The sequence below is a fragment of the Erpetoichthys calabaricus genome, chromosome 16 (assembly GCF_900747795.2).
Source record: "Erpetoichthys calabaricus chromosome 16, fErpCal1.3, whole genome shotgun sequence".
NCBI lineage: Eukaryota > Metazoa > Chordata > Cladistia > Polypteriformes > Polypteridae > Erpetoichthys > Erpetoichthys calabaricus.
Window position 1 is genome coordinate 59,954,129 of NC_041409.2, and position 27,409 is coordinate 59,981,537.

General features: G+C 40.4%; 1 protein-coding gene across 2 annotated transcripts in view; it reads left to right on the forward strand.

Moving 5' to 3' along the window:
* syne2b (spectrin repeat containing, nuclear envelope 2b) overlaps positions 1–27,409 on the forward strand; it is a 524,337-nt gene that overhangs the window by 47,007 nt on the left and 449,921 nt on the right. For both annotated transcript variants that reach the window (XM_051919949.1, XM_051919950.1), the window contains exons 3-11: positions 12,325–12,386; positions 16,349–16,444; positions 20,340–20,417; positions 20,574–20,666; positions 21,884–22,068; positions 22,202–22,401; positions 22,493–22,593; positions 22,695–22,778; positions 27,127–27,240. In XM_051919949.1, coding sequence (XP_051775909.1) covers positions 12,325–12,386; positions 16,349–16,444; positions 20,340–20,417; positions 20,574–20,666; positions 21,884–22,068; positions 22,202–22,401; positions 22,493–22,593; positions 22,695–22,778; positions 27,127–27,240 — 1,013 coding nt within the window. The remainder of the gene's footprint in view (positions 1–12,324; positions 12,387–16,348; positions 16,445–20,339; positions 20,418–20,573; positions 20,667–21,883; positions 22,069–22,201; positions 22,402–22,492; positions 22,594–22,694; positions 22,779–27,126; positions 27,241–27,409) is intronic.

Sequence of the window (27,409 nt, forward strand, 5' to 3'; positions counted from 1 at the left end):
GGCAGGCTGAATTTATCACAGCACGATATTATTCCTCCATGTTCCTTCTCTTATCTCTGTGACATTAGTGGCTGTAAAATGTATCCAGACAGATCTCAATATCCCAAAGTTTTGCCACATAGAGTTTTATTACTATAGGACCACATTATCTGGTGTATTTTCCACTAATGTCTTTCATCTTCTGTTAGCTTCATGGAGATTTAAGACCTGTAAATGGGATCCTTCCATATCTCAGGTCCTCACTGAGACAGATGCACCTCCCATAGTGTGATCCTGTCAGATTTCGGTATACAACTGTGTGCTGTGTGGAATCTGATCCTGTTAAAGGCGGTGTGTTAGTGTAAATGGATGTGTTATTTGTAAGATAATCCACCGACATGTTCTGTTGAGTATAAAGGCTTTTATTTTAAAATATTTGAACATTTTTTGACAAGAACAGGCCATTCAGCCCAACAAAGCTTGTCAGTCCTGTTCACCTGATTTTTTCCAAGATAACATTAGGCTGAGTTTTTGAAATTCCCCAGAGTCATACTACTCAGAACACTTCATAGTAATGTATTCTTTGTGTCTATAGTTCTCTGTGTAAAGAAAAACTGTCTAACATTTGTGGAAATTTCACCCTTAAACTGTATTGTGGAAAAGCTGGGATCCACTGTACTAAGTCCCTTCATAACTTTAAATGTTTCAATCAGGTCACTTCTTAACCTCCATTTACTTAAACTAAAAAGTTTCAGATCCTTCAGTGTCTCCACATAGCTCATACTTTCAGTCCTATTCAGCCTAGTCACCCTTCTCTACACTTTTGCTAGCACTTCTCTGTCTTTTCTTTGGAATATGGCGACCAAAACCTGCACACAGTACTCCAGATGAAGCCCCACCAGTGCGTTATGAAGCCTGAGCATAACTTCTTTTGGCTTTTACTCTACACACCTTGTGCTATACAACCTAACCTCCTGTCTGAGTATAGAAAGTGACACTGAGCTCCTACCCATAAGATGTACATACTTTCATGTTATTGTGTATTAAGATCTAACATTTTTACTTCCTATGTGTAATAAATTACATTTGATTATCACAAATTTGCTCAAGTGTGAATTCTGCACAGATCTACCTATATGATATGATTCTGGGTTGTCTGCCATTCCATCTAATATGGCACTGTCATCTACAAACTTATCTATCGTACGTAATATGGCGCTACACATTCCTCTGGGTTTTTCTTTAGTTGGTATGATTTTGTGCATGGTGTTTCTCCTTGCATTTTGTGTTTTGTTTTGTAGATTTTTTCACAGCACTACAAATTACACAGTAGAGTGACCCTTTACTAGCTGCACACTTTTGTTGGACCTCACCTAAAGCTTCCTAAAAATCCAGTTAAATAATATTATATATACACCTCTCTCATCATATGCCTTTGTTCCTTTTTCATAAAATTGTAGCATATTAGTGAAACAAAATTTTCTCCATTTTAACCAATGCTGATAGTATGTAATTTTTAGTTAATATATAATATTGTTTTACAATTTATTACAAATGTATATACATATATATATAATATGAAGCCACAACAGAAAACCTTTAAACGCAAGATAAAGGATTGGGTGTAACTCATGGATTAACTAAATGTAACTTAAACCTTAAGTACATGAAGTTTCTGCCTCATCTTAGAGAAGCTACCAATATAATTTTCCAAGGTCAGAATGAGGTCAATGGGTAACAATCACCCCCCCCCCCCCAACAGACCCCCCCATCCCCAGAAAGCGGGGATAAACTGATGGGAAACCCCATACTCCCCTCCTATGTAGTGGTGCTAAGATCAGTAGGACAATCTGCAAAACACCCCTCTTAATGAAGCAGTGTTCAGAATAATGGAAGAACTGACATGAGTCAGAGATTACTGGTGGCTTTAGTTGATTGGAGGAGGTAATAAAGTTCTGCATCGGATGCGTTGTATTAGATAAGGTAATGGAAATTAGAAAAAGTGTAAAAACAGATGAATACTCACTCAATGGACTGAGTATAAAATAAAGAAATGTTCTGCATTCTTATCTGGGCTTTGTGATGGCCTTCTTTGAACATAGAGGAAAGTTTTTTTTTTTCCATGACAATAGCTCAATAAAATATCTATTCTAGACATGTGTTGCACAGTCGTTCCTTAATAATTGCTTCCATTAATTTGCTCATGATGCATTATAACCTGCCAACCTATAGTTACTTGGATAAGCACAATCAAGATTGATGAAATGAAAATACTGAACAACAGAATACATTTTTTTTTTGTCAAAAGTAGATACTAAAAATCTTAAAGTGGCAAGTAGCCTTTGCAGGAATTATTACAAAATGTAGGGATAGGGGAATTCTACTATCTATAGTGTGGAAATCTACTATCTATTGTATAATAAAATGCAATAATGTATATGTGTATGTGTGTGTATGTATGTGTGGTCCCTTCAAACAGTCTGATTGGTCAGTTTGGCTTTGGTTGCTTAGTCAAACTTGACCAAAGAAGGAAGTGCTGGGCAAAATGGGTTGAAGCACAGGAGGATACAGAGGAAAGAAATAGGAGGAATGCTGAGAGTCTCCTTCAAAGATGGAAAGTGTTTACAAGAATATGAATGATGCTTTCACAACAGGTAATGGGGGACGTCTACCATTGGGAACAGTCAAAAAACGGACAGGGAGTGAATAAGGTGCCTCAAAATGACAAAGTCTGAGAAGCAGGCTTTACCAGAACATGATTTAGAAAGGAAGCGCCAAACAAGACGTGTTGAGATGCACAAAGATATCAAAGAAAGATGTAGGATGAATGGTGAAGGTACATATGAGGTATATCAAAATTTTTTTAAATGAATTCTATTACCTATTTTCAACAGGTTACGCATCTAAGTGTACAGTAATTGGTGAAACAATAGGAGACCTCAGTGGGGTGTGCAAAGCATGGTGAAAGGCCTTGAATTTTATCTTTGGCAGTCAGCCAACAGGAAATCTACCTCACATAAAAAGCACTTGACATGTCACATCGTGGAGAAAGCCAGCCATGGGCCAAGAGCCACACCACAAGGGTCGCTCCTGCTTTAAGCTGGGGGCACGTGATTTTCAGGGACAGGATTCCTGTCAAGCTTGACACGTGAAGGTCACATACTGCATTTTTTGTGTGAACTGATGGGCACATAGTGAGTGCTGCTTAATTTAGCCGTTCTGGTGGATTGGAGTAGTGGCGGCAGAACAGTGTGACTACACCTGGTTTGATTGTGAGCATTGCAATGTGAAGGCAGGGGTGTTAAAGGTCGTAACGTGCTGTTGTCCTGTCTAAAAAGCAATGAAGCTGCACTTTAAAGGTCATATAGTGTTATGCTGCTGCCTGCCAGTATTTATCATTCACTGAAGGATGAGTTGTGTGTCACTTTCAGAAGACAAACGCAGTGTAGCTTCACTGGGACAGTCATTACTTAAGGGGCTCTAGTCTGCTTGGATTTAGGAAAGGCTTTAACTCAGATTGTCACATAATTCTTAGAGCATGACTTCAATTACTACTTGCTAATGTTGTAGCTTCAGAGGAAATCCCTGTGGGTCTCTGTGTATTCAGGTATGCATGGGAACTTGTCATGCTCTTCAGGGAATGTCAGAATGCAGAACTGCCCACTCAGTGTATCACCATTTTAATTTCCACCCAACACTACCCTGATCCTAGACTGCCTCAGTGTGACATGCTTACTCTTCTCTCCATGCTCCCTTCAGAGTATGCACTCTGCAGGTCACATGCAGGTTTGTCAGGTTGGAAAGTGCAGGAGACTCTGAGATATCACAAGGTCAGTAGTGTTGTGGAGGGGCCTTCTTGGCTGCTGCCTATTTCTGTGTGACGTGATAACTTTGGAGAACACTATGCTTTCTGCTGGGCTGCTCTCGTGACCTGCTGGAAAATGGGAAGCTTTGGTCCTCTAAAGTGCCTTCTCCTGGTCACAGAGCTCATATAGTATAATGCCAGTGAGTGACTTACTTTCTCTGAAATTGTGTGTGTGTGGTGGGGTGGCAAGCTGGTGGCGAGATTAATGTTTTGTCTAGAAATATCAACAACTAGCTGTCCCCTGCGGCTCTTCCTGCGTAGTAGTGAAACAAGACAAAATATAAAAATTAATTAAAAAAAAAATGTAATTTGTATTGAGAACAATTTATATTGATAGGTTTCCTATCAACAAGGGCCTCTTTATATACGATATTATGTCTGTCCCTGGGCCTTGTTAATTGACATTGCAAAGCAAATCTTCACTGGGGACTCTAATCTCTTGAATTGAAAGAGCATGTCTGTCTCAATTAGAGGAATGCGAGGGATTAAAACCCTCTCGCCAATGCCACATCCTGTGATGATTATTACCTTTTATGATGTTGTTCTGAAGCTGACAGACCTGGAGATGGATACCATTGCAAAGTTTAGGTGGGCTCAGGTTTCTCAAAAGGATAATCGGTGTTCCTACTTTCAATGCTAAGTTGTGGGGCGGCATGCCAGAAGGATTAATGGAATTTAAAAATTCTGTAGGATAATGAACTGAATTGTTGTGTACTAAAATGGTATTTATTGAAGTGTATGTCCGAGACAGTGTGTCAAATAGTTTGAGCACCAATTGATTAATTTTATGTCTCCCCCTCCCCTCGGCCTACAGCCTCTCTCTTTGCTTTGCGCTTATAAATTGCTACCGCAAGCAAACTATGAAACTTGATGATGAGAGATGAGAGAAGTTGCAAAATCAACTGGAATGTTCAAGCAAATTATAGAAAAAAAGCCGATCTAAATCTGTTAAGTAGTTCTTTCGTGAAAAGTGGACAGACATGCAGACACGACTCGAATGGAGGCTGGCACGTGAGTGAGGATGGTCCGCCCGGCTTCCTACTCCTGAGGTCCCGCCTCCCCCTGCCTCTGTCTTCGACTTGCGCTTATTAATCACTGCCGCAAGCGAACTATGATACTTTCCGCAGTAAGAGAAGTCGCAAAATCAACTGGAATGTTAAAGCAAATTATAGAAAAAAAACCTGATGTAAATCCTTTAAGTAGTTCGTTTGTGAAAAGCGGACAGACATACAGACAGACAGACAGAAGTTCGATTTTATACAGTATATATAGAGATGTGGGGATGGCACCACCCAGAGTGTATATGTGTCTTTATGGTTAGATACGATAAGGACAATGCTATCTAGAGAAGCTGCCAGATGTGACGTGGTTCATGGGCCCTCTGCTGAGTAATGACCTTTTCACTAGGTGTTCAATGAAAACTAATTTAGCTTTATGGTGCCTGCCACCCACATCCTTCATCTTACAGTAGGTCAGTCTATGAGGATCATTTACTATTTACATTCCAAATGTGTCTAAGTGACTAATTCACCTTTGTATTTGTTGAACTTGTCCTGTGATGGCTTGGTGACGCATCCAGAGCTGGTTTCTACCTTCTACCCAAAGCTGCTGGATTAGGCTTCTGCAACGGATGAGCAAATGCAGAAACATCTCTCCTTTTCTTTTTTTGCATGTTAGATCACTTGTCCCTTTCTTCCCCATATTTTTTGTTCTGAGCCTGGTTCTACTGTGATGTCCATTTCACTACTCTTAAATATATTCACCTGATCTAGTTCTTTTTAAAAATGTGGTTGTTCCATGCTTTTGATCCTGATTCATCACATACAGTCATATGAAAAAGTTTGGGAACCCCTCTCAGCCTGAATAATAATTTACTCTACTGTCAACAAAAAAGATAACAGTGGTATGTCTTTCATTTCCTAAAAACATCTGAGTACTGAGGTGTTTTCCGAACAAAGATTTTTAGTGAAGCAGTATTTAGTTGTATGAAATTAAATCAAATGTGAAAAACTGGCTGTGCAAAAATTTGGGTCCCCTTGTAATTTTGCTGATTTGAATGCATGTAACTGCTCAGTACTGATAACTTGCAACTCCAAATTGGTTGGATTAGCTCGTTAAGCCTTGAACTTCATAGACAGGTGTGTCCAATCATGAGAAAAGGTATTTAAGGAGGTCAATTGCAAGTTGTGCTTCCCTTTGACTCTCCTCTGAAGAGTGACAGCATGGGATCCTCAAAGCAACTCTCAAAAGATCTGAAAACAAAGATTGTTCAGTATGATGGTTTAGGAGACGACTACAAAAAGCTATCTCAGAGGTTTAAACTGTCAGTTTCAACTGTAAGGAATCTATATTACTAACCGAGAATGCTAAACCGGATGATGGACGCAGGCACATCCGGCCATGGGCCGTAGCTGCAAAAAGACGTACTGCGCAGGCGGAAAAAGAGTCCGCGAGAGTCGGCTGAGGAGCCGAGAAAGGCGGAGAAAAGAGGGCGAGAAGAGGCGGATGAGGGGCCGCGAGTGGCGGACAAGACCACAGAAAAAAGGAGTGAGCACATACAAAAAGGAGTCACACAAGCACCGAAAAAAGGAAAAGGCACATAAAAAAGTACTCAACCGCGGGCAAAGCACAAAACACATTGCACACGAAACTAAACACAACAAAAAAAAAGAACAGACGAGCGCACAACGGCAAGGCACGACCACCCCCCCCTACAGGCACAGGACGGGACACACACCAAGAGGGGGATTCAACAAGCCCATGGAAGACAATAAAAAAGAACACAAAACCACCCCACTGACCCTACAAGCAAGGGACGGGACACACACAAAGAGAGGGATTCAAACAAGACACAGGAACACAAAAAGAAAGAAGACGCTCGCGCAACAACAATCCCCCCCACACATCCATAAGAAGTGACACCCAAAGCCACATATTCTAAAGTGAACGTCGACACCTTCACACTAGGCAGCATGGGTGTCGGCGTAGGTGTCAAGCCCATGGGACACAAAAAGAAAGAAGACGCTCGCGCAACAACAATCCTCAACCCCCCCCCCCCCCCCCCCCCAATAAGAAGTGACACCCAAAACCACATTTCTAAAGGAAACGTCCATATTAAACATACGTCATCTGAACACCTTCACACTAGGCAGCATAGGTGTATCTCCTTACAATTAAGCACTATTAACCGTTCAACTGCAGAAAAGGATACATATTAACAGTGAGTGCGATCCTCCTTATTTCGCAAAGCGGTGGCAAATCAATTAAAACTACAAAATAGCGCGTCACAAATAATGTACATGCAACAACGCGTCAGTCAAACGCCACAAGCAAAACATGCCCGTCGCGGACATCAACGCCAGACACCTGCTAAATGCTTACGCCAGTTGGCTGACAACGCCTTCAATAATGAGTCCACTATTGAGGAAAATTCATTGGGATTAATGAATGTCATTTGCAATCATTGTCATTCACTTAACTTCCCAGAAGAAACAACTGGCAATACAAATAATGAATTTACACGTAGTTGTCAAAAGGGTAAAATTAGACTGCCTCCTTTACATATAATCACCACGGACCCAGTGTCATTTAAACAAAACCGGAATAAAGCTAGGTCAGAAATTAAAGACAGAGTAGAAAGCAAAGTAAAACGTCATAAACAGGTTGAACAAGGGGGCCACGCACATGGACAGCAGGTTACAGATAATGAAGACCGGAATTCAAAAGCTTGAAAAACATGAGCTCAACTGACCAAAGATACAAACTGAAACGAGAAAAACTACGGGGTCCGCAGTAGTCCAAAATGCACCGCGTAATAGTACGGACGAAGCTCTGTATTACCAGTGGGGGACTCCACAATGACACGGGCAAACGCTCCGTATTAAACGTGCGTCATCCGGACACGTAGCTGCCCAGCGGGCACGGGTTCAAAACGCCGGGGGTAGGCGAGCAGGGGGCAGAGCCCCCTTGTGTAATCAGGAAATGGAAGGTCACAGGCACAGTTGCTGTTAAACCCAGGTCGTGTATGCCAATAAAAATACAGTAATCCCTCCTCCATCGCGGGGGTTGCGTTCCAGAGCCACCCGCGAAATAAGAAAATCCGTGAAGTAGAAACCATATGTTTATATGGTTATTTTTATATTGTCATGCTTGGGTCACAGATTTGCGCAGAAACACAGGAGGTTGTAGAGAGACAGGAACGTTATTCAAACACTGCAAACAAACATTTGTCTCTTTTTCAAAAGTTTAAACTGTGCTCCATGACAAGACAGAGATGACAGTTCTGTCTCACAATTAAAAGAATGCAAACATATGTTCCTCTTCAAAGGAAACAGAGAGGAATGCAAACAAATTAAAAGACCCATTGTCCTCAGAAATCCGCGAACCAGCAAAAAATCCGCGATATATATTTAAATATGCTTACATATAAAATCCGCGATAGAGTGAAGCGCGAAAGGCGAAGCGCGATATAGCGAGGGATCACTGTACAGGAGCGGCATATGTGCAGGATTGTGAGAATGGTTACAGACAACCCACAGATCATCTCCAAAGACCAGCAAGAACATCTTGCTGTAGATGGTGTATCTGTACATCGTTCTACAATTCAACGCAATTTGCACAAAGAACATCTGTATGGCAGGGTGATAAGAAAGAAGCCCTTTCTGCACTCACGCCACAAACAAAGTCGCTTTTTGCATGCAAATGCTCATTTAGACAAGCCAGATTAATTTTGGAACAAAGTGCTTTAGACTGATGAGACAAAAATGGAGTTATTTGGTCATAACAAAAAACGCTTTGCATAGCGGAAAAAGAACACCTCATTCCAAGAAAAACACCTGCTACCTACTGTCAAATTTGGTGGAGGTTCCATCATGCTGTAGGGCTGTGTGGCTAGTTCAGGGACTGGGGCCCTTGTTAAAGTCGAGGGTCAGATGAATTCAACCCAATATCAACAAATTCTTCAGCATAATGTTCAAGCATTAGTCACAAAGTTGAAGTTACGCAGGGGTTGGATATTCCAACAAGACAATGACCCAAAACACAGTTTGACATCTACAAAGGCATTCATGCAGAGGGAGAAGTACAATGTTCTGGAATGGCCATCGCAGTCCCCTGACTTGAATATCATCGAAAATCTATGGGATGATTTGAAGCAGGCTGTCCATGCTTGGCAGCCATCAAATTTAACTGAACTGGAGAGATTTTGTATGGAAGAATGGTCAAAAATACCTCCATCCAGAATCCAGACACTCATCAAAGACTATAGGAGGTGTCTAGAGGCTGTTATATTTGCAAAAGGAGGCTCAACTAAGTATTGATGTAATATTTCTGTTGGGGTGCCCAAATTTATGCACCTGTCTAATTTTGTTATGATGCATATTGCATATTTTCTGTTAATCCAATAAACTTAATGTCAATGCTGAAATACTACTATTTCCATAAGGCATGTCATATATTAAAAGGAAGTTGCTGCTTTGAAAGCTCAGCCAATGATAAACAAAAATCCAAAGAATTAAGAGGGGTTCCCAAACTTTTTCATATGACTGTACTTTTGTTTATGTCTTGAGAAGGACTGGCATGCTGCTTCCTGCTTTGTACCAAGTGCTGCTGGGATAGGTACTGGTCCCCTATCTTCCTGAACTAGAGCAGCGTGTTGGAAATGGAATGGATTGGTGTTCTTTAAGTTGCTGTCTTTACTTGTGCTGTTGTGCTTATTTTAATATATGCGATATTTGTTATTTGGTACACTGTATTAATCCTCAATATGAAAGCTGCTTTGTAAACTTTGCTTAATTTCTGGCTTCCCAGTAGGGGATCATGCAGTTGAACAACAGTCCAAAGCACAGCTCAGAAAAAGACTCTTGGGCATGTATGTAAGACCCAATTCGGTTCAGTCTTTTATAGCACCGTTCATACTGGAGTTGGTTGGATTGTTAAATTTGATGTTGCACTCTGCTAAGCTACATATGAGCAGTTTTCTGACTGTTTGATTAATAAGTGTAAGTCCAGCTAGGATGAGTTCTTCACTACTGTATTCGTTGACAGAAGGAGGTCTGCCTGTATGTCTTACTGAGCCTCCTTTCCAGCTCCTAAAGAGGTGCAGAATAGTTCAGCCCATCATAAAACAGGGCACCACAAAATGCAGGGTTAGCTACTGCCGTCCACCTAATACTGCTGGAATCCTGCGCTGGGTTAAATGGGCATGGGAAATGAATGGACAACAATTTACTGTACCACATTATATAGGCAGATGTGTGGTAAAAATAATGCTCAATTAAAAAAGGGGCAGATCACAGACTAGACTCGGCACTGGCATGATGAGAGAGCTGGAGGCTGAATATCAAATGCTAGGAGGACCAGGGGTAATGGCTCATAACCCAAGCATTTCAAGCAAGTTTCCTCATGTATGGATTTTTATTGAGCACATTAGCAATGATTTTTTCCTCACATCAATAAAATCTAAGTAGCCGGGCAAAGCTCCAGCCATGAATGTATGCGTGCGGCTCCGTCTGTATGCTTGTGATTGTGAAGTTACACTACCCTTGGGGGGCTCTGCCTGCTCGCCTGTGTGGGACTGTAGAGGTGCTGCAATGAAATTTATATTTACATTTACTTTATTCTCTCAGCAGACAGTTTTATCCAAATCAAATTACAAAAGAAGGTAACATAATCAAGTAAATATCATTCTTCTTTTCAAAAAGAATTCAAAAAGAACTGGGCAAGCTTCAGAACTGAGTGAACATGCAGTTTAATGTAGCAAAGTACAAAGTGCAACATGTGGGCAAAAAGACCATCAATAATAAATACAAGATGGGCAACGCCATCATATAGGAAGCAACCTCTGAAGAGGATTTAGGGGTATATAGTGACACAACATTTTCATCGACAAAGCAATGTGCAGAAGCAATGAAAAAGGCAAATAAAATGTTAGGTTATATCATAAAAACTGTTGAATATAAATTTGTAAGATCACATCTGGAGTACTGGGTGCAGTTCTGGTCACCACAGTACAAGAAAGACCTAGCAGCACTTGAAGCTGTACAGAGGAGAACAACCAAGTGCATCCCAGGACTTAAGGACATGTCCTACTGTGACAAACTCAGAGAAGTAAACCTGTTTAGTCTCAAGCAGAGGAGCCCGCAAGGGGACTTAATCTAGGTATTTAAAATCTTTAAAGGCGCTGATAAAGCAGATCTAGAAGAATTTTTTTGGCTTAACGCTGAATCACATACTTGAGGACACCAGTGGAAATTAAGGAGAAGTGCATTTAGAACTGAAGCCAGGCATCACATCTATACCTAAAGAGTTTTTGGGACTCTGGAAGAGCTACTGAGACATGGAGTTGAAGCAGAAACCTTGACAACCTTTAAGAAGTGTCTGGACAGAAGCCAGGAAGCACTTCTTTATGCAAAGAGTCGTGGCAGTCTGGAACAAACTACTGAGACATGGAGTTGAAGCAGAAACCTTGACAACCTTAAAGAAGAGTCTGAATGAATGATCTATTAGGACAGCTTAGTTATTAGCTAAACAAATGGGCTTGATGGACTGAATGGCCTCCAGCCATTTGTCAAATTTCTTATATTTCTTATGATTTAGTCAAGGGACTGTTTAGGACAAGGTTATAAAATTAACCATCACAAGTGAAGTGCACTAAAGCAAACAGAATGACACAAGAGAATTTACCTTTTTATTAACTACTCCAAATATAGTTTCAAAACCAAGATATTCACACACAAGAGCATCTTCACATGCTTGCTAAACACAGTGAGGGAGTTCAAGTGGAAGTGGGATGCTCATTCCACAAGCTAGGAGCTACATGTGAAAAGAGTCTGGATTGAGATTTGATGCCACCACATGAAGATGGAATCACCAGGCGCTGTTCACTAGCAGACCTGAGTGGTTAAGATGGAGCACAGAACTTCATTGGCACCTCCATATACATTTTTTGCTGAGCCATTGACTACTTTGTTGGTAAATAACTAGCAGATCTTAGTATGTGCTGCTACCAAGAAGCCAGTGTAGTGACCTGAAAAGAGGAGCAGCATGTGCCCATCTTGGCTGGTTGAATACAATACCCACTGTCGCTGCCTTTTGAATCATTTGCAGTGGCTTGGCAGCACATGCTGGTACCCCTGCCAGTAAGGAGTTCCAGTAGTTACCTGACCTGACGGTGTGCTGTGTACTCTATCAGATATGGCCTGATCTTATACAGAGTGAACGAATACAGCTGCAACGTGGTCAGTGAAGGAATGCTGGTCATCGATCATCTCCTCAAGGTTGTGTATTGACTTGGCAGGTGTTAGCAGTGATGGAATAACATTTACAGACATAGAATTTTGAATGGATGAACTGGTGGGGTTAACCTCCGTCACTGGAAATGGTGTTCTTTGATTCAGGTTGAGATATCATGGTGTTGAGTTTACATGGCAGGAATTCATTATGCTAACTCATCTTCCTGCATGTCTTTTGTTTTCACACAGTGGAGCATGAGCAAGTTCAGAAGAGGACTTTCACCAACTGGATAAATGCACAGCTTGCCAAGGTCAGTAGCAGCAGCAGGGGCAGTGAAGTTAACTCTGTACTTTCTGCATCCACTGAATTCTTACATCCACAAGATGCAGGCTGATAGCTGGTGCAAATACATAATGTGATGAAAGCTTCACTCTGCATTTGTTGCTGTGACTGTGGAAAAGCAACATGCAAGGAAACAAGGCTTCTGATCCAATAAAATGGTGAAGGCGTTCATCCGTTGGGAAGTATTGTAATGCAATGAGAAATGCAATGGTGGCAAAGATTATAAGAAGCGTAGTTCAGTGAGGAACTGGGGGGATTCTGGGTTATTTGGGATTAGGTTGTGTAAGGTTAGTCAACAAAAGGACAGGAGCATTTTAGGATATTTCGGAGAAGAGTCAAGAAGGATGTTTAATGTAATGGTGCAGCTGAGGCAGGAGGATTCTGGGCTGTCTATATCAAAAGGTCAGCAAGTAAGTTTCTAAGAGGTTATGATGATTCAAACAATCCCGACTAAGGATTTTCACAGACCAAATGGTGTCTTCTGGTGTGTAAGATTTCTTCAAGTAATGAATTCTGGGAAAGGTAATGCAGTAAAGCAGCAGAAAGTTTGGAATAAGTATGGGGTATGTGACGTGGTAACACCACAAAGAGCTTGGAAGACTGTGAGGTAAGTACTTCAGTGGAGCAGCACAGGGAGTATTCTGGGATATCTAGTGTGGTAAGATAGCCATGAGTATTCTGGGATGTGTAGTGCAGCTCACAAAGTAACAACCAGTATACCTTAACATAACAATCTCAAACCTGTTTAGTCCAGTTTTGGGCTGACGTAAGAGCCAAACCCTGCAGCAATGGGCACAAGGCAGGCAGCACACCTGAGTGAGTTAGGGGGCCCGCTAGGAAAGTATATGCAAATATCCCAACTTTGAAAAATTGATTTTCTGGGAGGAGAGAAGGGTGTTGTCCCCCCTTGTGAGAAACTTGCATATGGCGTTGAGGTGTTGGAGATCTGCTCAGATTTAAATTAAATAGTTCACTGATGATTAGTGGACCGGAGATATCTGCAAAAGAAATATCTGGGTGCAGGCAACAATTTCTGGCAGATTATGACTCACTTGTGGAAGTCATTGAAGAGACACTAAGAGTACGAGACTCCACAAACTTCCAGGAGTCTTGAGATGTATGCTTATGTAGCATTAACAATGTAACTGATAAGACCGCTTGGCAACTTGGAGAGGTAAAATCTCACGTCAGTGCCCTTCCATGCGGTATTTGCTATTAGAAGAGTTTGGCAATAATCTTTTGACCAATTCTGCCAAGTTGTGACATCACCCTAACCTTGTTAGCTAGCCCCCGTTGCACATGAACACAGCCTCAGTGCAGTAAGATAAGAAGACGGATTTTGAGCAATATATTGGGGGTGGTGGGCTTCAATTTGTTGTATAAGAAGGATTATTGCCTTAAATAAAATACTGAGTTCTGTGTCTCCTCCTTCAGCCATTTTTATGCAGGCCATTGCTTTTGTGTAAGAAGGAACAAACAAGCTGAAGGAGCAGCGGCATGACGGCATTCTAGGGCACAACCTTTAAACATTTTTGAAGCGCTTGTTCTTTTTTTTTTAATTAATGCTGCAAGCTACTCATTGTTCTGTCAGATTAGCATACATTTCTCAAACATGTCTAATCCAGTTCAGAAAAATTATCCCAGCGGCACTAGGTGTAAGGTGCAGTGCACCAACTCATTTTAGGGCCCACTTATTCACACATTCACATACACACTCACCCTCGGAGCCATTTTGGAATTATCTATTCTCCAAACTATTAGATGGGGAGGAAATCCCATATATAGACAGGGAGAACGTGTAGACTCCATAGAGGCTGCATCCTGGTGCATGACTTTCATGCAGAACAATGGATCTGTCATGCAGCAGTGCTTCTCACTGCATCCTCAATGTCCTAGTTAGGACTGAACTAATGTTAAGGTTTGGCAAATCTGGAGTGGTCATCTCTTTAGACTCTTACCTTGTCTGTTCACATCCAGATGTTTTGTGTATCGTTCAACTGTTTCTTAGCACAAGGAATATCAGTTTGAATGAATATTTAGTTAAATGTGTTGATGTGAGCTTCTCAGGCACATAAATGTGTAGTGGAGGATGGTGACATCAGCTTGTCAATGAACAATTATGAATTTAACACTGTTACTGCCTGTTATTTTTGTACGTTTACTACTACCTCTGTACCTTAATGCTATTTGATTTTATCATCCTCATTGTTTTTATATTTTATTAATGTTGTTTAATTTCATTGTAAGGTGACCTTGAGGGTTAAGAAAGGTGCCTATTAAATAAAATGTATTATTACCATTATTATTATTATTATTACTTGGTGGCTTCGCACCCTGCTCGCTTCACTCGCCAACCCCTTCTCCTCCCCCCGCCAGCGCTATGTGTCGTCGTGAAGAGGGGGGCTAAACGCACCCCAAGGAGATGTGGCCGCTCCTCTGAAACCCCTCTTAAACGGTGACACAATGGGAAACAAATAATAGTTGTTATTTTTACCTCCTCTTTGCTCGATCAGCTGCTGGCTTGCTGCTGCTGCCGTGCCGCGTGATCTGCATTTCATGCGGTGTTTCGAATGTTTAAAAGCCAGTACAGCAGCTGTCCTTTTGTCTCACTGCCTTGTCTCTCTTCTCCCTCAGACATCCTCAAACACTATTCAGTCTCTTTTCGCTGTTCTGTTATTTCACCGAGTAATATTTTCTGTTTGTTTGTGCTAATGTGATCTTTCCTATCATTTTTTTTGAGACTTTCAAATTTTCCTAGTTCCATTATCTCTAACCTGCGCTGCATGTGTCTCACGGGACTTGTTTCCAAAAGTTGTAAGTATGACGTGACTTGCCTGTCTCGTGGGACGTGAAAGTGTCTCTCTTCAAATGATCATGTCTCAACGCAGGAAAAAAGTCACATCTCGTCCCAAGATTTTTTTTATAATAGAGAGATTAACAATCTAGGGTGACTATTGTAAACAATGGCTCCCAAGCTCATCAAATATGATAATCTAAGCATGTACAAAAGGCTGGGTATCAGGCCACAGCACAAATTGTTAGCTTGTGTGATAGAACCGTGTCCTTCAACCTCCCAGGTCAGCCCTTGACCCCCCAGTGTATCCCTCCCAAAAATTCCTTAATTTGCATTTTTGCCAATGGACCTCATTGCATCCATAAATTTAATCACTTAACCTCACAGTTCAATCACTGATCCCCAGTATTGTCCAAGAAACAAGCCATCTTTCCTTCCACTTCAGCCACTGACTGCAAGTGCATTCAGGAGACAAGTCAATTCATCTCCCAGTCCTTCCACTTAAAACTCCAGCTCGTCTTTCAGACAAATATTTCTCAGAGTTCTCTTTCTGCCAGTTCAGCCACTGAACCCCAAGTGTGTCACTAGCACATGTGACCTCAACTTCAAGTTTAAGCACTTACCTTCATTGTGCCCATTAGAGAAATGAGCTCACCTTCTGGTTTCATTGTTGACCACTCATGTGCCCAAACTGTCTCGCCTCTCAGATCAGCCACTGACTCCCAGTGTGTCTATCAGACAAGCCATGTCAACCACTATTTCGACCCTTGACCCCATCTCAAGTCACCTAATCTACCAGTGTAGTCACTGACCCCATGTCACTTCTCATCTCCTACCACTTCATCCCATAAGGATCATTCGGTGTTAGTGGCAAATTCTCTCTTTGCTGCTGTGATAATTTTGAAGTGCTTGTGGTTCATGTAGGCAATGGAAAGCACAACAGAAATGGAAATTATTAATCTGTAAAGAAACAGGAACAAAGCCCAAGAAGCATAAGGCCGATTAAAGGGCTTCTGACTAAAACACTTGACAAAGGCCAATATTTGCAGGAGGTGAACTTTTTTGGGGTGAGAGAAAAGAGAAGCTCTTACATTCTAATTCACTCCATTTCTTTCTGTCTTCTGATTCTTTAACAGCACAAGACTCCGACGGTGGTGTTAGACCTGTTCAGTGACATCAGAAATGGAAACCGACTTTTGGATCTGTTGGAAGTGCTTTCTGGAGAGTCACTGGTAAGGGTCATTCTGGCTTGTCTGTATCTTAGTCATGTTTACACTGAAAATTCTGAGCCAGATCAAATATTCCTTCTTTAAGGTGAACCAATCATAAGAACATAAGAAGTTTGTCAAACAGGAGGGGACTATTCAGTCCAATAAGCTCATATGCTTAGCTAATAGCTCAGTTGTTGCAACATTTTAAAAGTTGACAGGGTTTCCATTTCAAATATATGCATTTGTAGTTTGCTCCAGATTCCCATGACTCCTCTTGGCTTCAGTCTTAAATTCACATTTTGATCAGTCAACTTTATCAATGCCTTTGAATATTTTATGGACTTTGATTAGGCCCATGGAGCAGGCAGATAAGGCAACATTAGTTCATTGAAGCCCTTGGCTGAATTGTGTCCCAGCTAGCTCTACACTGCAAAAAATACATATGCAAAAACTAGACAAAAGAACTTTCAATGGGAGTTGTTTTTATTTAAATTAACATAAGATGTGTTTACATAATAATACTGTGAATATGTTCATTAATTTCAGATTTTTGGAAATGTGTCTCTTAATGTCATAGTTTTAAGAAATTGCGTATTAACTTGAAATTAATATGAAATATGTTCTCTTGAAACTATCAGGAATCTGCGGATTAATGCCAGATCATTGTAGATATGACTGTTCTTGTCATCTGTTTTGGGATTTATTGATTCACATTAAATTAAAGTTAAATATATTCCCTTGTAATTTAGCAAAAAAAATCAGTCAATGGGGTAAGCCAAATGTACTTGACAAGATTTCTTAAAGTAAGTTAAATAATCGTAAATACACACTTTTTGATAAGTCAATAATTCTCACAATAAGGAAAACAAGATTTATTTTCATGATATAAATACCATTCACTTGCTTAGATTTAATTTTTTGCAGTATACTGTACAAGCTCCCAGCACTCCTTTATTTTTAAATCTCTGGGGTACAATTGCCTCATACTTGCTGTTCTTTTGCTATGTTGTTGTGTTTCTCCATAACAAGTAAAAAAAAGGTAACTTGACACTGCTGTCATTTTATAGAACATACAGAATGTGTAATAGTGTGCATGACAGGCTTATTCAAGACTAGCCATCCCCCGTGGCTTCACCCGTGTAGTAGTGAAACAGAACAAACTTTAAAAATCAATAAACAAACAGGTATCACTAACTAAGTGGCAAGGTCCTCTCCAAAACATAGCGAGAGAGATAGAGCGATTCGAACAGAGGCTGGCACGTGAGTGAGGAGGGGCCCGCCAGGCTCCCTACTCCTGAGGTCACGCTTCCCCCTCCCCTCAGCCCGCAGCCTCTGTCTCGTATTAGTGCAAATATATCACTCCTGCAAGCGAACTATGATAGCGCGATGAGAGAAGTCGCAAAATCAACCGGAATGTTTACGCAAATTAGTGATGAAAACCCGATCTAAATATGTTAAGTAGTTCCCTTGTTCCCTAGCTAAGTGGATGTAAGATATGCCCCGAGGCTGACTCGTGAGTGAGGAGTGCCCCTCGGCCCACTGCGGGTCTGTCAGATTCTCGCAAATGAATCGGTACTGCAAGCAAACTATGATGCTTCGTGCGATGTGAAAGGTCCCAAAATCAACCAGAATGTTCAAGCAAATTAGTGATGAAATGTTAAGTAGTTCTCTCATGAAAAGCAGACAGACAGACAGACAAACAGATTTTTAGATTAGCTTTTATTCAGTAGTATTTTGTATGGCACCCATTAATTCAAGTCTAATTACTCACTCTGCTTCATTTGTCAGAATGCTTGACGGCAAACATAATACCATTTTCAACTATGAATTTAAAGATCCTGATAGATCACATGAAATAAGGTTTAGATGAGTCATCTACATCCAGGAACCCTAATTGTACAATTCTTCCTCTTTCTTTTCCTATTTTCCTACTTCAGTGTGGGGTCAATATGCCAATCAACCTTCTCCAAATAGCTTCGCCTGTACCTTCTCACCAGTGAAGCTTTTTTTCTTTCAGATCTTCTTGTATTTTCTCCTTTCACCAATGCTTTGGCCTCCATCACTTTCTCTTCCCCTGTACTTCCATTCCCATCACTCTTTTACCCACATATTCATTGACTCTCCTCATCACATGTCCAAACCACTTCATCCTACTTTCCTGTACTTTCTTAGATACTCCCACTTTTATCGTATGTCTGATTGTCTCAAATTGGATTGGAGACCGTCTAGGAGAAAAGCTTAGGTCACTGCTGTTAGTGGTGTGGTGAGGCCATTAGGGTGTGCTTACCCTGTGGTCTGTGTGTGGATCCCAATGCCCCAGTGCAGTGAAGGGGACACTGTGCTGAAAAAAGTGGTGTTGTCCTTTGGATGAGGTATAAAAATGAGACCCTGACTCTCTGTGGGTATAAAGGTTCCCTGGGCATTTTTCATAAAGAGTAGGGTGTACCCCACTGTCCTGGCAAAATTGCCCACCTAAATTACCTGGTTATTCTGACCCCATAGTGTCCGCTGTCCCTTGTTAGCTGTCTCTCTCCCCTTCCAACAGCTAAGAGCTAATGTGCGGTGAGCATACTGGCTCAAGACTGGTTGCTGCCATGTCATTCAGGTGGATCCTACATATTGGTGGTGGTGATGTGGTTCCCCACTGCCTACGTAAAGCACTTTGTTTAGGTTATAAAAGTGCTATATAGGGCGGCATGGTGGCACAGTGGGTAGCGCTGCTGCCTCGCAGTTAGGAGACCCGGGTTTGCTTCCCGGGTCCTCCCTGCATGGAGTTTGCATGTTCTCCCCGTGTCTGCGTGGGTTTCCTCCGGGTACTCCGGTTTCCTCCGACAGTCCAAAGACATGCAGGTTAGATGCATTGCCGATTCTAAATTGTCCCTAGTGTGTGTGTGGGTGTGTGTGTGTGCCCTGTGGTGGGCTGGCGCCCTGCCTGGTGTTTGTTTCCTGCCTTGCGCCCTGTGTTGGCTGGGATTGGCTCCAGCAGACCCCCGTGACCTTGTAGTTAGGATATAGCGGGTTGGATAATGGATGGATGGAAGTGCTATATAAATGCAATTAACTAATTAACTCTGTATAGTTTTTTCAAAACAATCACCATAATGATTGAACACACAAGAACACAACACAAAACAAACTTAATGAGAGAAAATTATCGAAACAGGTTATGCTGAAGATTTCAACATTCTATATAACACATTTTAATAGTAATAGTAATAAATCTCTGCTGATCAAATGCACATGTATAGAACTTGTAAGCGGACAGAATGTGTGAAAGACTTGCTTCATAAACAGAAGTCTGAGTTCAAAATTACTGTATCTCCCCCAGATCTTTCTCCCCCACACTTTTGGTTGGACTTCATTCCCATGCATTGCCTGAAGTGGTTTGAATCTTTGTAAATACTGTAAATCTGTGCTATAAAATTTCAACAAACACCATGATGTGTGTGGACGTCAAGCACTTGCATGGCGCAGCTTTACATGTCACATGATCGCCTCAATGTGTAAACACTGGCTTCACGTCACGTACCTGGCTCAATCCACTTACACCCAGGTAGTGTAGGCGCGAAAAATAGTAAATGTAAAATAGTCTTTTGAAGGGTCATCTCTCCACTTGGTAGGCGTTCACAGATAACCAATAGGGGAGTTCTCTCAGAGACACGAGTTACACAACATAATAATTGTAATCATTTTCCTTATCTAATGCTAGAGCTTCTTGCCTTACGAGTAGGAGCTCCCAAGCTTCCTGCCCCATTTTTGTAGTAAATATTGATAAACATCAGTAAGGATTTTTCCACAACTTAGTCACCCCTGTGAGCCAGATAAGAGCAGGCTGGGCCTTACCTGCCGCACCCTCTGCTTTGCCATTTCTGAATGGTCTCCCGTCTGACATGTCCTCTCTCTTTGTCACTCACAGAAACACGAGAAAGGCCAGGGCATTTTTAAGTGGAGAAGCAACATTGAAACTGCTCTCTATTTTTTGAAAAGGAAATCGGTAAGTAAAATGTGAAATGCCATGACATGTTGAGCTGTTCACTGTGACTCTGTAAAAATAATGAAAGGGACAAGGAGAATAGTGAGTGTTAAAATGATCTACTCAGCGAACGGTTTGGTCAGCTTTTTCAATAACTGAATTTTCTTTATTTCTAAGATTAAACTGGTCAACATAAATGTTCCTGATATAATTGAGGGCAAGCCATGCATTGTTTTGGGGCTGATATGGACCATCATTTTGCATTTTCATGTAAGTACAGAAAGTGGTGTTTGCACTTGCTTCATTGTGCTCATTAGACACTCTCTGTTGTTAGGAGAAGCGAGAGAGCATTATGATATTGTCTTTACATTTTTTTAAATATAATGATTATCTTGCATTTAGGGGAATATGTCTGTTTATATCATACTTTTGGGAACATCATTTGCTTCACTAAATGGAATATTTGGATCACCTTTGGTTGCTGAGTTCTGTCCATATGGAGAATACTTTGATGACATTATGGCTTTACTTAAAATTATTATGATATAATCTATCCTCACTTAAAATAATTGTGAATGTGTAGGACAATTAAAGTATCTATCTATCTATCTATCTATCTATCTATCTATCTATCTATCTATCTATCTATCTATCTATCTATCTATCTATCTATCTATCTATCTATCATCAGATTATTAGAAATATGTCCGTTCACATCATACTTTCAGTAAGTTAAGGACACTTGAAATTAACATGAGATGTGTTTACATAAAAATACTGTGAATTTGTTCATTAATTTCAGATTTTTGGATATGTGTCTCTTAATGTCATACTTTTAGGAAATTGCGTATTAACTTGAAATTAATATGAAATATGTTCTCTTGAAACTATCAGGAATCTGCGGATTAATGCCAGATGGTTGTAGAGATGACTGTTCTTGTCATCTGTTTTGGGATTTATTGATTCACATTAAAGTAGTGTTAAATATATTCCCTTGTAATTTTCATGAATGTATGGATTAGCCTCAGATAAATGGGAATGTATCTGTTCATTTTACGTGTCTGTGGATGCATGGACTGCGTTCTTGTTGTTATTTCTATAAAAATGGAGCTTTCCTGTATTATTTCCTTGAAGAATAAGTGTGCCAAATTTCAACAAAATTGGTCTCCTGCAAGCTGAGTTGTTTCATGTGGACAGACAGACAGGCAGATGGACATGTTGACGACATTTTGTGCTTCTCACGTTTACATGAACACAGCTAATAGAGCAGGTTTGAAACTCAAATGGAGGAGTATTTAGAATTCTAAGATGAAGTTAATTCTTCTTAGAATATTGAAAACAAGAGAATTCAAGGAAAACCGCAAATCAAATTGATGTGTAGAGAATTGGAGGATTAGAGATATGGACGGTGTAGATTCAGATTGTGCATGTGTTGTTTTTAAAATCTCAACTGTAAACAAATTCAAGGAAGCAAAATCTCTTTGCAGATTGAGGAACTTGCCAACACCTTGGCCTTTAGCTCCCACCAGTCTTCACTGGAGTCCCTGGTCAGCGTGGAGTCCTGCTCTACAATGGACAGTTCGTCTTCCAAGAGAGGAGCTCCCATGCACAAGAAATTCAAGATGTCTGCCAAAAAGGCCCTGTTACATTGGGCAAAGGAGCAGTGTGCCAGGTCAGGTGCAATTTCACATGTCTCAAGGACTAAATGTACCAAGGGTTCATTTTGCTGGTTATAGACATTGTAATGTTTAACATTTGGAAAGTGATAATAGGTTTTGCTTATGGGTGTACTTGTGCTTGTTTAGGGTGGACTCAGATGTTACTGTAACAGATTTCAAGGCTTCCTGGAGGAGTGGACATGCATTTCTAGCCATTCTGCATTCTCTAAGGCCTGACTTGATTGACCTACAAAAAATGAGTAGCAGAACAAACCAGGAAAATTTAGAAGAGGCATTCAGAATCGCTGACAATGAACTGAGAATACCAAGGCTTCTGGAACCTGAAGGTATCCTGTGCCTTTTGATTTACTGACATGAAGTAAGTGCCCGAGTTATTGTACTTCACTGATGTTCTGATGGATTTTTTTTTTCGTTAAGATGTTGATATTAATAACCCTGATGAGAAATCTATCATGACATATGTGGCACAGTTCCTGCAGTACTCCAGAGACCTACCACCGTCAGAAGAAGAAATGCAGGTATGCAGTTATAGAGTGTAGATGGGCACCTCCATAATTCTGTCAGCACTTAGGCTAACCTTCAGTAATGTGTCTTCTGCTCTTCTCTTTGCTGGGCACAGACTTATGTTACGCCTTCTCCATCTGCTTCTCTGTCAGCTTCTTCTCGCCTTGTGAGATCTCTTTCTCCTTATAAACAGCCAAAGGTACTGTCTTGTCTTCTTCACACTAAAGATTTGCAGACATCTGCTCCTCTGTTTTTCTGTTTCCTCTCTGCTCTAGGTACTGCCGAATTCTCCACTTTGAGTACATTTAAATTATTCCATTCTGATTTTATAGAATTGCTGAATTCATTTCTGATAGGCTCTTGAGGAAAATGTTTGCAGGGTTCGCCGCAGGCTGACAGGATTCTGTTCACAGTTTTGGGGAAAAAAAAGAAGTTGGCATGAAATCTTACAAATAAAATCGGTAGTGGTCTCCCCTAGACTTTCTCGTATACTCAGATATGGGGATTGATATTTGAGGAGTAAACTGCAAGACAATGATTATATTTTTATATAATGTATATTAAAGAACCATCAACAACAAACCAAATTAATAATATATCGAACAGTTATTATAAAAGTCAAGTTGAATAAATTGGACTCTGCCGCTGCATGAATAAAAAAGTACTACTTCCATTTAGCGGAAATTGATAGAAATCTACGTTTTGTATCTAATACTTGTATGCTAAATTTGGTTGACCTACGTGAAAGCCTACTCAAGTTATCATGTTTACACACACACAGACAGACATAATTCCAAAAATTATATTTGGAGAAATGTTTTAGACCTCCCTGAGTCCACCCTAAACAATTTTTTGACTCGGGGAGGTCTAAAACGTCGAGATTCATCAAAATCTCGAAATCAAATTTTTGGACAATTCCAATACTTTCCCTATACTTCGTATATGAGAAAGTGAAAAGAGGTTTAAATTCCTACATATTGGAATATAGAATTATGATATTGGGGATAGCACAGTTCTATTTAAAATACTGGGATTTAGATTATATTTAATCATTGTAATTTGAATTGTTCAGCCATTTCAGTTTAACAGGAATGTTATTATTCATTTTGTTTGATCAAGATTAAGAGGATTCTGCTTAGAATTTGAGAAACAGTTGAAATCTGTTTTGGATTATTAGGAAGGAGAAGACTGAGTTGAGAACCTCCATAGCAGTAACTCTGCCCAGACTCAGTAAAATGAGTGTTTTGGGAATTTGATTTGCTTACTGATCTAAGATTGCATGACTCTGTGAATCTAATGGGAAAAGTCAGAGTTGAAAAACTAGGGAGAGAGAAGATTTAGTGTACTTACAGCAGTCCAAACACCTGCATACTGGGGATTTTATGGACTAACACAATTTTTTTTTTTTGGATAAAGATATGATTGAATACATATTTGTTTTCTCTAGGTCAGGGGTCTGCAAAGTTGCAAGGGCTTCATTTTTATGCTTCAAAGCCATATTTCCCCCTGGGGACATAGATAGATAGATAGATAGATAGATAGATAGATAGATAGATAGATAGATAGATAGATAGATAGATAGATAGATAGATAGATAGATAGATAGATAGATAGATTATGAAAGGCAATATATTGTATAGATAGATACAGTAGATAAGACACTATACTGCATAGATGGCACTATACTACATATGTTTAGTATAGTGTTTTGTCTATCTATCTATCTATCTATCTATCTATCTATCTATCTATCTATCTATCTATCTATCTATCTATCTATCTATCTATCTATCTATCTATCTATCTATCTATCTATCTATCTATCTGTCATATAGCTCCTTTCACATCTATCTATCTATCTATCTATCTATCTATCTATCTATCTATCTATCTATCTATCTATCTATCTATCTATCTATCTATCTATCTATCTATCTATCTATCTATCTATCTATCTATCTATCTATCTATCTATCTAAATTCTCACTTGTGAAAATTCCCCACCATTAATTTTTTATTCTAGTCTTAAACTGTCATTCAATGCTTTTAATTTCTCCTTATTAGCAATATGATGGAAATGACAAAGGGAGCAGCAGTTCACCTTCTAGCTTGTTTCCATTTACACCTGAAATATCCATTTACCCTAAAATATGTGGAAGAAACTGAAGAGAAGAAAAGTGAAGGACTGGGAATTACTCACCTGCATCAGGCTAGAAATCATTTGGGTGATATACTTGGAAATGGAAAAAAAATCTACAAATGTCCAGACATGGCCAAATAAAAACACTAGCAGCCATAAAATTAAATAAGATCTATTATTGGCAGAAATGGTCTTCTAATTAATCAATCAGGTTGGATTAAAAACCTGCAGCTACTACAGCCATGCAGGACTGGCTTTGCCCACCCCACTCTAGACTCTCAGTTTCCATTTCAGGGTCACTGAGAGAACCAAGACAACCTGTAATCTTAGATGGGACACCAGTCCACCACAGAACACTCTTCATAACACTAAGCCAGTTTAGTGTGTCAGATTTACATGAGGCAAAATACTTTGGGATGTGGGAGGAAACGGGGAAACTGAGGAAATACTGAGAGCGTTTTCATTCAGACATGTTAAGAACATACAAATTCCACACACACACACACACACACACACAGACAGAATAAATTGGGAGTCACACCCTGATCCTTGAAGGTGAATGACTGCAGTGTTAACCTCTGTGCCACAGTGCCATTCTACAGGACAATTATATTTGGAATATGTGCAATGAAAGAAGAGTTAAACATCTTAAAACTCAAAAATGATTTTAACTTTAGGAAGTGCAGGATTTAATGTGTCAATTGAGTTTTCATCAAAAGAATGCAGTGTAAAATTTTGCAGTTTAAGGACTTTGGACTTTAGGCAAGTCTTCACTTATGCATTTGTGTTCTTCAGGACTTTAGCTATGGTTTCTGGGTCAGCTTTGAATGGTAACCCCGCTGTCCTGGAGAGGTGTTTGTTTTCTGTTTCAAATGCATGAATCTTCCTTTTTGTTTCTGGTTCCTGTACTTTACTCTCTCTCTTTTCTCCTCAGTTCTCATTTATGTCTATTAAGCCATCAGATTGTTCATTTTGACTTTTAGTTGGACTTTTATTTTGAGGTGGGACTTCTCGCCATCCAATCAGATGTCCTTAGCAGTTGCGTTGTGGTGACGGTCTCCTTGTGAGTGGGCTGTAGTTTTGACAAACTGTAGATATTGATGTATTACCTGCTAATTGACAATGTAGGAGACTCCAGTGTATTATAAATTTAAAAAAATGATCTGGGCCTGTGGACCTCCTAGAAATGTCATGGTCTGGTGGACATCTGCCCATCTTGGGGGCATTCTACAATGCACTGTCAAATTAATCCAGATGGTGGTGGTGGTGGTGGTGGTGCTATGGCTAAAACGGCTGGAAAAGTGCAGTGATTCTTCAAGCACACCATGAAGAGAATGAAACAATAACTGTCCGGCATTCTGAGTGTTTCAAAACAGTCAAGAGGAGAATTCCACTTTCGCTTAACATTTAGACTGATTTGAAATATGAAAACACTGAGTTGGCAAACTCTGAATGTTTTCAAGGAATCAATGAAGAGGAAAGTCCAGGCACAGCTCAATACATTGAAATTAATTCATTGGCCCTTCTGGTTCGTTGCCAACCTTTGAAGAGCAGAATTAAGTAGCATTGGACATGCTGTTAATATCAGTGGATTTTTATAGCTGATGAGAGCTAATATGAAAATTTTGAGTTTAACGAGTTACTGCTCGTGTCATTATCTCAATGGGAGCTGTAACATTTAGCCGGAAGCGTTTGCTTGTCTTCAGGGAGATTCCTGAGTCAACATGCCTTGATTCAGTAAAAGTCTTACTGTTCCTGTTCTCTAGTTATGTTTACAGATGGCTGTCTTCCAAGTCATCTGTAAATACAGTAAGCTCGACCAACATGGTGGCACCTCATAGTACCTGGGCCCAGGTTTGATTTATAGCTGGATGCCTTCTGTGTGGCTGTTGCTAATTCTCCCCATGTTCAAGTGTGCTTCTTTTGTAAGACTTGAATGGTGCAGTTAAGTTAATCGACATAATACTGTACAAGTGATTGCGTGCTGCAGTCTTGGGTTCCTTCTTACGTTGCACTCATTCCTACCTGGATAGGCAACAGCTCTCCAGTCCATTGTACTGCCCGAGGCAGGCACAAAACACTGATGGACACAAGTTCTGTGAATAGAATATTAGTCTTCCAAGCATTCCAGAGCTGTGCCCTTGTTTTTCTTCCAAAGTACAGCATCTAATCAGACGTGGGTGCAGGTGCCCCTCACCACTTGTAGTCCTAATCTATTTGTAAAGTTTATTTAGAAGCTGCAGACAGCTGACTTCTCAACCATAATCCTATTAAGTAAACACTCTTAAGCCTGATGTGGTACGTTGAGGGCACCCTCCACTGGCAGCATCCTGAATCTCAACCTCAAAGTGTCAGGAAGCCTGTGTAGGAATTGCATGCATGTGACTGTGTTTCCGTGCTTCTACAGGCCAGTCTGGCTCAGAACATTAAAGACGTCATCTCGTGGGTCCAGTGTGCTGAGAGACAGCTGACGGACGCCTTCATGGCCGCCCAGAGCCACAGCTACGCTGATCAGTTTCGTGTAAGCCACCTGACTTCACTGAGCATTTTGTGATCTTGGCTACACAACAGTATGTGTATACAGCATGCATGTATGTGAATTTGTTTGCTTGGCTTGCAGTGTCCATGTGGAAATTGTCCTGTGTATGCTCAATCTGAGCGTGCCTGTGTCGAAAAATACAAGTGCAAGA